General features: G+C 41.4%; 1 protein-coding gene across 1 annotated transcript; it reads right to left on the bottom strand.

Annotated features, from left to right (window-relative positions):
- Positions 1-248: 248 nt before the first annotated feature.
- On the bottom strand, positions 249-11,406 carry kctd1 (potassium channel tetramerization domain containing 1). The gene is made up of 5 exons (XM_026944351.3): positions 9,871-11,406; positions 7,490-7,677; positions 2,676-2,820; positions 1,677-1,982; positions 249-749 (listed from the first exon to the last, which is right to left on the bottom strand). Exons 1-5 carry the CDS (start codon positions 11,380-11,382, stop codon positions 585-587), a joined length of 2,316 nt encoding a protein of 771 aa, XP_026800152.3. The 5' UTR covers positions 11,383-11,406; the 3' UTR covers positions 249-584.
- Positions 11,407-13,744: the final 2,338 nt, after the last annotated feature.

Genomic DNA, 13,744 nt, shown 5'->3' with positions numbered 1-13,744 from the left:
TTTCCCTCTGGTTACACTTGATGCCAAGAGCAAAACAGTTTTGAAAAAGCACAGTTTGTGGTTCAGGTTCCCTGCCCTGGTCCTGAAGTAACCCCTGAATAGCTTTCATTTTGTGAAGAATTTCATGGATCAAAGGCTAACATTTTTACTTTTGATCAACTTTTGATAAAATTTCTCCAGCATTTACAAAAACAATTGTAAAAGAGAGAGAGAGACACTAGAATAAAAAATATTTGCATATTCCTTTATTTTGTGCTTTTGTGTGTGCGCAGTGATGTCTGATAATAACATCATCTGATAAAACTGTTTAGAGATACATTGTCTGGGAACATTAATAGTACACAGAGCCCTGCATGGAGTTGCTTTTGATTTTACTTCTTTAGATGAGACTGGTGGAGATGAATCCAGTAAACACAAGTCGAAAAGTTTTAAAACAAACCTTTGCCTTGCTGTAGTCTGATGTGACAGATCTATTAGAATTTTTTTGCATTTTAACATTGAAAAGTTGATTATTGTATATACCCGTTGTATATACTTGAAAGGCTGTGGCCTTGGCCTTTCTCTTTAAAAAAGATCATTTTCCACTAGTCCAATGGTTCCTGTTTAATTTGAGTGACCGAAGTCAGGACCCTGCTTCGAACGTGCTTGATCTCTCTCCGTAGAACGTACTCGCTGAACTGAGATGAGTCCACACCACCTCCACACGAAGCAGCAATCTCAAATCCCTTCTGCTGGAGCCGCTCCAGGACCTCACACACACAAACACACACACACACACACACACACGCACACACACGCATTATTCTTCTATTTAACAGATTATTAAGTAGACAGAAGAGGATACAAATTTAATTTAGATTTAATTTAGAGGACACAAATTTAATTTAGACTGCATGTAAACATAGCTGCTGATTAATGAGTGTTATAATCTATCTATCTATCTACCTATCTATCTATCTAGTGCATTTTTAAATTATTCAGTAACTTTTAAATTATTCAACTTACTGAAAAACTTTTGTCCATAAATTCTGTGAAGGGGAATTACTGACAGCAAAAGTCTTTTGTTTTGGCATGATTGCATTATCAAGAAGAAGATGTCATGTGACCTTAATGATGCAATAACAAATTTGTAGCCCTTTCACAGCTATTGAAAAAATTGTCATCATTGAGCCATGGTTAGGCTGGTTCAGTTTACCATGTCATGTGGTAAGAATTAAAACGTGTTGTTATTTTCATTATAATAAAACATGTATATTTGAAACATTTAAGTGTAAGTGTGATTTCAGGCAAAAGATTTATATGGGTGTCTAAGCAGATGCCTGTTTAATTTGAAAAGAGCCTGAAAAGTCAAGTAGCATAAACGCTAAGTCAAATGGTGCAACCAAATAATATATAAACAAATAAATTCAGTGTAAAACTGTGCAGTTAGGAGGTGTAACTGTATATACTGTATGTTTTTTGTAATGCATATATGTTTTTTGTTTGTTAATATCATTTTATTGTCATTTAATGAAAAATTCAATATGTTGTTGCACCACCTGATATTTTTCGGGGATTTTGTGTGACATTTTCTGGGTGGTGAGAGTGCAGGCTTAGTCAGTGTTACTACCTAGACAAAATTATAAAGCACCCTGTAATGAGTGTATATTACATATAAAATATGTTGTGTAACCTACTTGTACAGAGCTGAGATGGCAGTATCCGTTAAGAGGAAACCGGATGATATGAGTGGAGTCATGGTTCCATCCTGCGTTGACTGAACTGCACATGACATCTCCGATCTCAGGGAAAATGTCCTCGATGAGAGCCTTATCTCCACTCAGTGTGATCCTTTCGCCCAGTTCAGGGGCCACGCGCACCACCACACACTCACATGGCCGGGACACACGCCCTGAGTCTCGCTCCGAACGCCAGCGTTCAAGCTCTGCCTGCAGTGGCTGCAGCTGGAAATACTGTGCTTCCTCATACAGCAGACAGTAGTCCTGCTCAAACACACACACAGAACGATAATTCCAATTGATACTTTTGATTACTAGGAATAAAAATTTAACAACAGACTGACCTGTTTCTGTGTATTGGGCGTATTTATGTCCATATAGTACAGGTGTAATGTTCAGTGCTCCAAATATTTGGATTTAAACCTGAAGTAGATGTGGCCTAAATGGCTTTTTTCTTTTTCTTCGAAATAGAGAGGTGTGTCGGACGTCAATTTCAATATTTCAATAACATACATTATTTTTGTTTGTACCTGCCTGTGACATTTTTCCCCACAAGCTTCATATCTGACCACTCAACCACATTTAAGTAAAAACCTCCAGTTGTTTTGTCCAATACACACCTCTAGTCTCAACTAGATACCCTGTGAACTATATTCTGGCAAGCTTTCTAAATAAATTGAATAATATACCTCCTATTTGTATCTATATTTATATCTGTTAAAAACGTTATCTGTTCATTCTGAATAATGTATTCATATTTGGTTACACCCCTAAAATATAAGTATGCTGATTTATAATCCAGTAAATATTAAATCAGAATATCAGTGAATTGGTTGAATAAACAAGTTTCAATATCTGTCCAGAAATAAAGAGCACATACATTTAATTATGGGTGAGAATGATTCTCTTGATTAGAAATGAACACAAATACAGGAATATAGCTAGAATCAAACACACCTTAAAGTCGTCTGGGATGAGTAGCTTGGAAGTCCTGAGAAAGTTGAGGATGTAGCGGAACATATGGCCATCACGATCGATGAAATAATGCTGCTTTAGACTGTCTAGCACTATGGGCTCTGTGCCATCAAACAAACGGCCAATCCTGTGGATAAGAAAGAGAGAGAAATCCAGAGGAGGGAGTAGGGTCGATGGAATCTGTGGCTTTGTTCATGTGAACATGTTAAAAACCACCTCTTGTAGAGGACACCAGTGTATGTGTGTGCATTGGTTCCCCTGTGCATATCCATATGTGTGATATGTATGTCCATGAGCAGGCCAGCCTTATAATGCACCTCATGCTCCACAGATGCAACAGAGGCGCCTGATAGTGCACCAGCCCTCCCAAGCGCCCGAGGATATGCGCACACAAACACACCAACATGATTATCAGTCATGAGTAGCAGAGAGGCATGACTGGGGGTGCTAGGCTGCTTATGCAGATGTCACAGTCCTGTGTATACCTGGATGCTGCTGACAAAGCTGTATATGTTGTAGCTAGGGGTGAAATAACCCACAACCGCATGTGTCACTTATCACCACAGAATACAGTGTTTTAGACCACACCCACTGTCCCATCTGGACATGCAGCATATGTTTAAAGCCAGGGCCTAGATACATGAAAAACAGGAAGGTATATTATATAGAACAGTAGATTCCCTGGGGCACATGAACTTTAGTGGAATTGTGATGCCCTGACATTGCTGTATAACAGTGCAAGACTCTCTAAGTGTTTGTTTACGACACTGTGTGAGACTGTGTGAGTCTGCTTTGTTTGCCACTCTGAGAATGTATAAGTTTGAGTATGTGAATATGTGAGTATTAGAGAGCCTGTATAAGTCTGTATATGGCTGTATGAGAATATGTAACGTCTGTGAGTCTGTATGAGAAAGTGAGAGATTGTGAGAGACTGTGAGTCTGTATGAGACTGAGTCTATATGACACTGCTTAAGACGGTGAGTTTGAATGGGGCTGTGTGAGTCCGTGAAACTATGAGACTGTGTGTCTGTGTGATATTGTATGAGCTTGTGTGTGTTTGATACTGTATAAGACTGTGAGTATGTATGAGACTGAATCTGCATCATACAGTATGAAACTGTGAGTCTGAATGAGTCTGTACAAAACTGTGAGAGACTGTGAGTCTGAATGAGACTGTGTGAGTCTATGATACTGTATGAAACTTTGTGTCTGTATGATACTCTGAGACTGTGTAAATCTGTATGATATTGTATTTACACTGTCTCATAGTATGGCATCATCCTACACAGTCTCACACAGCATCACATCATCTTACATAGTATCCTACAGACTCATACAGTCTTATACACATTCTCTTAACATAACCAGACTCCCGGACTCCCATAGTCTCATACAGTCTCAGAGTCTCTCACAGTATTACTGAGACTCACACAGTGTCATAGAATCTCAGTCTCTCACAGTATCATACAGACTCACACAATCTCATACAGTCTCTGTGAGAGACTGAGAGTCTGTATGAGACTGTAAGAGATTGTGAGTCTGTAAAAAAAACTGAGGCTGTATGATATTGTGAGTCTGTATAATACTGTGAGAAACTAAAAAACTATGACTGTGTGTATGAGACTGTGTGAGTCTCTATAATACTGTGAGAGACTCTGAGACTGTATGAGATTGTGTGAGTGTGTATGATACTGTATGAGACTATGAGAGACTGGGAAACTGTGTATAAGACTGTATGAGTCTTTATGATACTGTATGAGACTGAGTTTGTATGATACTCTGTGAGACTGTGTAAGTCTGTCTGATACTGAGTCTGTATGAGACTGTGAGAGACTGAGACTATATGACACTGTGTGAGTCTCTATAATACTGTGAGAGACTCTGAGACTGTATGAGACTGTGTGAGTCTCAGTAATACTGTGAGAGACTGAGACTGTGTGAGACTATGGGAGTCCGGGAGTCTGGTTGTGTTAAGAGAATGTGTATAAGACTGTATGAGTCTGTAGGATACTATGTAAGACTATGACACTGTATGAGAGTATGTGCGAACATGAGAGACTGTGGAAGGCTGTATAAGTTTGTGTCAGTATGTATGAGCTTGTCTGTGGGTCTATGAGAGAGAAGTCAAGCTGGCTGGAGACCCAGTGCTGCAGGCTCTCTTCATTGATGTTTGACTCAGTCAGCAGCCAGGAGACTTTAACACTCCCTGGCATTGCAGAAATGTACTGGTCAGCAAGATAATAAGCATAGACAAGATACACACACACACACACAGAGGTGCAAATATATTTAGAAATACAAGAAAAACAGATGACAAACCTAGAGTACATGACATACATTGTAGAAATGCAACACAAGGAATGACATGAGAAAAAAAAACAGAATCAGTATGACTAGTGAAGAAACAAGAAATGGCATCTCATGTCTTAGAGTGTTTAATTTTTCTCTATTTCTCTTCTTTACTCTGTTGCGATCAGTTGCTCTCATGTGCATTGGGTAAAAAGTGCATGGCTGATGCTGATTAAGGCTCCTCCTACTTCTCAATTCAAAAGCTGATTTTCTTTGTATTCGCATGTGTATGTTGTTAAATGGAAATCACCTGTAAATTACCAGGCCGCATGCATGCCACAGCTGATTTGATGACGCCCACAAAACTCTATAAACAGGCCAAGTTCACAAAGCGGAAAGCTCAAAATGGCCAAAAAAAAGAAGAAGGATTTCTCTGAGGCAGAAGTTGGAATACTTTTGACTCATGTCTACAAGAATAAAAAAACATCATTTAGCAGAATATCCAGTGGAGTCACAGAACAAAATATGGAGAGATATTATGGGGTAAATTTTGTGTCATCCATGCAAAGCAATATGTGAGGTCACATATTTGATATTTTGACACAAAAACTCTTTTTGTTTGACACAAAAAAATATTACTGCTAATTGGCAGAGTTTCTCTGGTACTAGTGGAGGCTAAAACATGACACAGCTTTTAAAAATTGACCAGATGCTGTGGCAAATGAAACTGACTTATAAGCCAGCTTTGATCCTCTGAAAGAAAAAAGCATAACGGTCTTTGGGGCATCTTCTGCAAACTCTTCCAGCAATATCAGTTTTGCAGTTTGCACCGCCTCAGCTTACGGCTACTATCTGCACAGACCAGCCCATCCTCCTTTCATACAGCGGCATTTCATCTTAATTGAGCAACTAGCATTAGAGACTGAGAGTATATCTTAAAATGGATTTGGGTTGACTTGCTGTCCTTATATGTAATATTTCCTTAATGCCATTTAGGCCTATATGAAAAGACAGATCTAAAAAATATTTAATATTGGTATTTAAATAAATAAATGATTTGAACTTGACAGCGTAATCCATATAACAAATTATAAGGTTCAAAGCCCATCAGTCGAGTTTTACATTAGTTAGCACTCTTATGCATAAATTTACACACACACTTTTTACATGAGTATATTTACACACTTTTACAGTATATCCACAAAAGGATATAAAACCTTTTCTGAATTTATGGGATTTTCTTGAATATCAATTTTTTTATGTAAACACTACAACAAATGATTTATGCATATTACACCTAGTGGATGAAAATGGGAATTGCAACAAGTGCTAATAGAGGCCCACTGGGGCACAAATCTCACTGCCCCATGTTAGCTCTATGAGTATTTTTAGTGGAGGCAGCACGCAGCAGGCAGGATGTGTATGTTAATGACAGAACTGCCATGGTCACCATGGTTTTAATGCCAAATAAGGTTAGTGTAAAAGATCCTGTGTTAGAAAATAATTTTAATTAAATCTAATGCATTTCTGCAAATAAAGGCAAAGTGTAAGTGCATATATTTTGTCTCCAAAGTACAGAGCCATTTCTACTATAAGATATATTGGGAAAGGAGAATTATAGAGTGGATAATGTTAGAAATGTGAAATGTGTGTGCACCACGGTTTCCCACACAATGGCTGAGAAAAATAAGAAAAAATTGTCTCCCTTTTTCCAATTCCCAAATTGGGGCTAGTTTCAGATCTTTTGTGTGTTTTTTGAGATGTAGCTGAGAAGGAAATTTTGATGAAACCTGGCAACCCTGCTTATTGATATTAGTTCTTCTGTGAGCTCCTCATAGACTGTGACAATGCTGATGGCAAACACACTTGCTCAATCAAATACTGTTGAACAAAGGTATGTCTGAAACCACTCAAAATGAGCTGCTAGACTATATGTTGGATGACTGTATGTTGTCGACTGGTTATTACGGGGTTAATCGGGTAATTCACTATACAGTAGCTTATTGTATAACTCAGGTTTGATAACCTGTCTTCTTAATTTTGTTTAAGGGTATGTTATTAATGTTGTCTCCCCCCACCAAAACCTATGGTCATGAGCTGCTGCTGCTCCTTCATACAGTTCCCCTACACTCATGTGCAACAGGCACATGTGAAACAGGAAAGCAATCCCTGGCTTTCCCAGTGACCCAGGCTTGACTGTATTCTTGTTGAAGTTAAAGTTCCACCAGAAAATGAATTCAGTTGTATTAATCACAACTAGTGATATGGCCCAAGCACTAAATCTCAGTTTTTACTCCACATTTATGCAGCTGAACTGAGACATGTGTTGGTATCTCCTTAACTTTATTGTGTATACTTGTGTGTATGATATGTGTACACACAGACGAATCCCAGTTTTATTTGCATACGAGACTTCTAAATTTTATGCCTCAGAAACAATTTAGAACCTTTTCTACACAATGGTAAAAAATAAGTGCTCTAGTTTTAATGGAGTGTGTGTGTTTTACCGAGATTCTGGGTATTTAGTGAGTGTAGCGAGACTACTGGTGTACATCTGTCCTCCCACATCGATGTGCACTGGCGCGTTGGCCTTGGTCAGCTGGGCCGGAGTGGGGATGCCAGCTGTACCCACTGGGGAGGCTGGCGACTGTGCCAAACGAGGCCGAGTCGACATGGCCACGCTGCTGCGATGTTCCTGAGGCACAGATACATGCAAGAGCAAGGTATGAATGAGAACATGTGTATAAACATAATATATCTGAACCATGTTACCATGGGTTTGTGTGCAGTTGGATGGGTATTTGTATGTATGAGAGAGACACAATCAGATATTGAAACAGTTGGACAGATGGGCTCCAGGGCCAGCCAATGTGTTCCTGTGGGAGTGCACTGGATGTCCAGTACAACTACATGCTCATGCATTCATGTGATATGAGGACAGTGCTGAATGTAGGTCACACTACTGATAAACAAGTGGGCTGAGAAATATAAAAAACAAGTACACAAACCACATATTATACTGACCGTGGTACCACTACTAGTTTAGCAAGGGTTAATACATCTGGCATTAGCAGATAAAAGAGGTAATTTAATTATTGTGGCAGTGCCACAACCACTGGCATTAGCATATGCTCCAGCTTTGTCTGAGACAATTTCTGTTTGTGCTGTACAAAAATTATTTTTTTAAACTCAGTGGTCAGCATTTATTTATGCACAATGCAATGGCTGTCATCAAGACTCCTTAAAATGTGAATACAAACCAAAACAGCAATGTTATTTAGAAACTATATATATATATATATATATATATATATATATATATATATATATATATATATATATATATATATATATATATACATTCTGACCTGAAAACAAGCATTCACTTTCTGTACTGATGCACATTTTGTGCTAGAGCAGCACGCAGTCAGGATATGTGCTCCCATTTAAAGCCATGTTCTGCTGTTTATTTAGGGATGTGTACAGGTATGAGAGTGTTTTCTCTCTTTTCTTGTTTCTAATACACTTCATCTCTTTCACTCGGCTGGGGAACTGACGTCTGTCTGTCACTTCCTCTATTGTGTCACTACATCCCACCATAATCCCCCACATTACACAGCACTGATAAGCACTCTTAAGAGATCTCTGGTCTGGTCAAAGTTGGACCTGTGGCTCAGTAAAAGGGTGAATGTTTTACTAGGAGGAACCTCAAAAAAACGGTCTATGGTAATGATTATGATTAAAACAACTAGAAATGCTTGGAGTTGAGTTTTATATATTTAGTGTTTAAAAAAACCTGTAAGGTACATGTTGTTCTGCATCAATACTCACTTTTTGTGTGTACAATGCAGAATGGGTGGAGAGATGGAGCGCTTCTCTTCCTGAAACCGCTGCGTGCGGTTCTGGTTGTGGGGCTGGAACAATTCATACAACCCACTTTTCCTTAAAACTGTCTGAATTTTCAATTCCAGCCCCTTTTCAGAATTTCCTATTGTCTTGTTATGCTGAATGTAATGAGCAGATGCACTCTCAGAGCTCTCTCCTGTCTGCGCAAATGTTATTAGACCTTACATTTAACCCATCCAACCCTTAGCTATGGCGACTATCATGACGTGTATGCAAGATATGAAGCCATTGACATCACAGTCAGGACTGAAGCAAGCATAGTTTAGGATTGCAGTGTGTTCAACACAGTGTGAGCTACAAATGCCTAAATGAAGCCCCCAACTACAGTACATGAAGACTTGAAATATTTGTCAGACTCCAGCAGACAAATATTTCATAATGCACAGAGATGAGTCAAAGATGAGACAGCAAAGCATTTAATTGATTTATTTAGGTGTTTAGTGGATTTCTGAAGGAAATACATTAATTGCATATTTACACAATGATGGAGAATGAAAATGCTTGAGAGATCATTATGAACATGAGAACGAACAACAGATGCCACCTTGATTTCAGCCAGTTATAGGAGCATTGTTTCTGTCACAGAAGGACAGTAATGGTTAAAACAGATAAAACTGACTGTTAGGGTTTCCCAGCTCCAGTGGGATTCATGGTCCACAGTCTGGTGATTTTCCAGGTTACACACACTTACTAAACCTGCTGAGCTGAATCAGAGCAGGGAAATGGACCCAAACGTGTCCTTCAGGACTTGAGCTGGGCATCCCTAAGTGATCACGTGACCAGCAGGTCATCCTGATTAGCTAAAAGGAGCTAATAGGACAGGGCAACTGGCCTCACTGAAAAACATTATAAACCACAACCCGAGTCTGCACTGTGACAGCAGCTGAGTGGCGACGTGTGAACGCAGTAACGTGCACCAGTATGCACCGATTTCGTCTCGTTGTGAATATTTGTTCTGAATTAGAGCTGAACTTGTTATTACCTGCGCAGACAGCACGAGTGCAGGTTCCCCTTCGTGCTCACGCGCAGCCGGGGCGACGGGGGCGACGGAATCCGCGCTGACTTTAATCGGAGCCGGAGGGTTTGCGCCCTCTGCAACAGGGAGAACGCAGAGCCTTTTCGGGGAAGATCCCGGTCCCGGCACGTGCGCCGAATAAATCTCCGCTCGGGGACGTTTGCACATTTTACGCGTCTCGAGCTCCGGTGAGTCCTCGGTGTCGCGACGTGGCCGCTGGCTTCCGTTGACCATTTCCGGTGCAACATGTAGCGGCGCCAATTTCGAGCCGATGCCGGCGACGCTGTTGAGCGTTGCTATGGAGACGGCGCCGATGCAGTGGTTGGTGTATGTTTTGGAGAGCTTAGCTGCGCGGGAGAGCATCTGCATCCTCGTGCCCAGCAGGTTTTTACCCACGGCTTTATTCTCGTACCACGTCGCGTCGTTCTCGCTGCAGTGATCGCGCGGGCGCTGGAAAAAAGCCCTGCACGCGGGGTTGCGCTTTGACAGGTACTTCACGAAGCTCGCATAAGGGCAAAACTCCGTGCCGGTTTCGTACATGCGCGGGAGGTTTTCCTCATCCGTGTCTGATCTTTTCCTGCTCCAGGATGAAGAGCGGGACTTGTGGTACGGCCCGAGCGCTTTGAAGTAAACGAACCTCCTCCCGTCCTCGTCCGTGGCGAGCCCGAAAGAGTCCTCCTCGAGCTCGCGCTGGTTCTCTCGGCCCCTCGTGCAGAAGTACATGCACGTCTCGAACCACACTTTGTTGAGCAGTCCGAATGGGGTGCGCGCGCTGAACGCGGCAGACGCGTAGAGCCTGCGCAGGTCTGCGCGCGTGATCGCCTGCTTCTGAACCACGGGTCCGGCGCCCTGCTCCTCCAGGCGGCGGATGACAGCAGCGAGCGCCAGGTTGGCACTGCGCAGCTCCGGGTCCTTGGTCAGGTCGAGCGTGCGGCAGAAGGGCGGCTCGTTTAGATAGCGGTTGAGCGAACTGCGTATGCTGATCAGCGACGACTTGCTGTACAGCTGGCCGCTCTTGGAGCGCGCCTCCGAGTAGAAGGCGCGCAGGACCCTGCAGAGCCCGTGCTTGTCCATGCTTTCGAAGTTGGTACTCTGTGCCGTCTCGCTCAAATACTCGCGGAAGATCCGCACCGCGTAACGCGTGGCCAAGCGCGTGTTCTCGCTCAGACGCGAGCGCTCCGACCCGGACAGATGAGCTGGCTCTCCCTCATCAGCATCAGGATCCAGAGGAGCCATGTGCAGCTCGTGCCCCCCGCGCTGCTGGTCTATATTCCGCATAAGGACCGCTTCCCCGCTCTCACAGATCCTGGGCTCCAACTCGGCGTCTTCATCCTCGCACTCTTCACCCTCGTCCACCGTGATCTGGATCTCCTGAATCTCTCCTTCCTCTCCGTCCTCTAAGTCCCGCTCTCTTTCCCCGGACGCCGGGGTCGTGTCGTCGCCACAGCACTGGTGCCCGCTGCCAGGCATTCTCGCCATATTGCGGTCTGAGAGTGTATGAGTCCCGGGGCAGTGCGCATGCGCTATATTGGACCGCAGAGCTGAGAGCTGCTTTTTTTTTTTTTTTTTTTTTTTTTTTTGTGCTTTTTAATGACCTTCAGCTATGAGCTCAGGCACGCAGTCGCTCTTAAAGGTGCAGAGAGAAGGGAGGGAGCATCCCCAAAATTAAAACTTACCCCTACTCTGTCTCATACACACTTGGATACACAACGCTATAATTAGGTGGAGGGGAAACTAAAAGCTATATAGGACTACTTTAAAAAGCATGAAAGCATGTGAATATGTTTTCAATCTCACACACATACACACACTTGCTAATTACTGAAGCACTGTGGATGTATTTCATGCTTCTCTGAGTGTGTGACTGGGGTCTATGTAATTTTCATATAATTATATAGTCTTATACATTTCTGTGTTTATTTTTTAATAACAACATTACAAGGTGAGAATAGGAAAAATAAGATATTTGAACTAATCAACATATTCACTGAGTGCAAGATTTGATTTGATTTCATATTAAGTTTGTGTTATGATGCACTAATTTTTTTTGACAGCTTATCTTAAAGAAATGTGTGAAATGTTTTAAATCAGTGCAAAGAGCATGTCATGATTCTGATTTGAATCTCACTTTGAATCTTTCTTGTTGGAAAGTTTCATCAGAGGCAGTAGAAATAAAGATCAAGTGTCCATCTGCTTTATCAAATACACAAAAAACGAAGAACACATTTGACTTTTTAAATATTAGGTACATACTGTATAAAATTTTTACCTATTTGAACTCAGTCTAAAGATCAGTGTAAGGTACGGTGCCACTGTGCTGTTTCTCAGGGTGGTGGCAATAAGGGCCGTGATACTTCAGCATTTCTGTGAAAGTGACTGGAAGGCTGTGAATTTTAAATCCCATGACCACCAAAGAGCACCTGGAAGGCCCTTGAGTACGACCCCTAAACTTGCATTTAGACAAATGTATTTAAATGTAGCAGTAGACTTCATCTCCTTGGGCTCGCTGTTGCAGAGACATCCTGTGAGGTTTCAATTTAAAGTGAGAAGTCTCTATTCTTTTGACTCGCTCTGCTGTTACAGCCTGCAGGCGTGTCACCAGAACCAGCAATGACATCTCTTAAAGGAAAAAGAAAAACAGTGAGAGGGCAAAATGTTTCTTGTCTCCTTCACATTTTTAAATTCCCCTTAGAAGAACCTATTTCACACCTAGATACCCAATTAGCAATTATCCTAGCTTTAAAGTAGAGTCCTGAGCTGGGGCCCTGATCTGGGCTTGATTTGTATGCACTTTGTGCAGATGGTGATAAGAGAGAGAGGCAGAATATATTTATAGTTTTAATTTCAATTTCATAATCATTTGCATGGCAGGGTGGCCTCTGGGCATGAGGGAAAATAACATGCCTGCTCTTCAAAAGGCACATCAGACTCATTACATGGCTATGTGGTGGATTGGAGGAGGTTTTGTTGTGTGCAGGTAGATAATGTGTTCCCTGAGTAATTTGTGATGATAGAGAAGTTCAGAAGAAGGGCTTAAAAAAAATCAGAGCATATGCAGTGCCATAAATGACTTCTCCCTCTGAGGCTCGGCATGGAGTTCTGCGGAAATGAACACCATGGTGCGATAGAACTGAAACCACTGCCAGAGCCCTGGGCTGTCACAACGAGATAACACATGAGTGTACAAAGAGACTGGGGAATACATAAAGAAGTAAAACATAAGTGTGCAGAATCTACATGAGGAGGTGAGAAATGTAACGTAGTTGATATGGAAACAACAGGATGTCCAGCTGTACCCTATGCAGTCCACTGTAGCTGACTGTAACTCAACCTGTTAAGTGAAGAATAAAACATGACGGAAAAAAACAACGATGGGGTGGTGTGATGCTTTACCATGGCAAAGTTGATTATTTTCCAATAACAGTATGTTCTGATGTTTATGTCTCTTGCTCGACAGCAATTTGCCAATTAAAGAATGACACATCATACTGTTTTAAACCGTTTTTAATAGCAATTAATGTTGTGGAGTATCCATGGGACAAGTTAGGTCCTGTTATCAATTACATTACAACATAAAATATATGTTATATATAAACAGTTGTTCCTTCACCAGCCTCTTGTTTTCTCTGTCTTGAAGTTAATCAGAGAAAAAAAAGCAGGTCGATATGTATCTTTATACTGAGTACCTGAAAAGCACAAACGTCTCTATCCTGAACACTCCCCCATGGAGGAAAGCTTACTGACAGTTACAAAGCTTTCGTTAAATGTGAAATAAATGTCTCGATACAGAAAACCTCACCCTATTATACGTTTTTGCTAAATAACAACGTTAAAAAAAAAT

This window comes from Pangasianodon hypophthalmus, chromosome 19, assembly GCF_027358585.1.
Source record: "Pangasianodon hypophthalmus isolate fPanHyp1 chromosome 19, fPanHyp1.pri, whole genome shotgun sequence".
Classification (NCBI taxonomy): Eukaryota; Metazoa; Chordata; class Actinopteri; order Siluriformes; family Pangasiidae; genus Pangasianodon; species Pangasianodon hypophthalmus.
The sequence above is the reverse complement of the archived record's forward strand: the minus strand, read 5'-3'. Positions and strand labels throughout refer to the sequence as shown.

Bases quoted from the DNA above. Each gene is read 5' to 3' on its own strand.
- kctd1 (XM_026944351.3), bottom strand. From the start codon at position 11,382: ATGGCGAGAATGCCTGGCAGCGGGCACCAGTGCTGTGGCGACGACACG. The intron at 7,678-9,870 runs GTAATAACAAGT...TCTGTGCCTCAG, and splicing joins CACTCGTGCTGTCTGCGCAG to GAACATCGCAGCAGCGTGGC. The intron at 1,983-2,675 runs GTGTGTTTGATT...GTGTTTGAGCAG, and splicing joins TCATCCCAGACGACTTTAAG to GACTACTGTCTGCTGTATGA.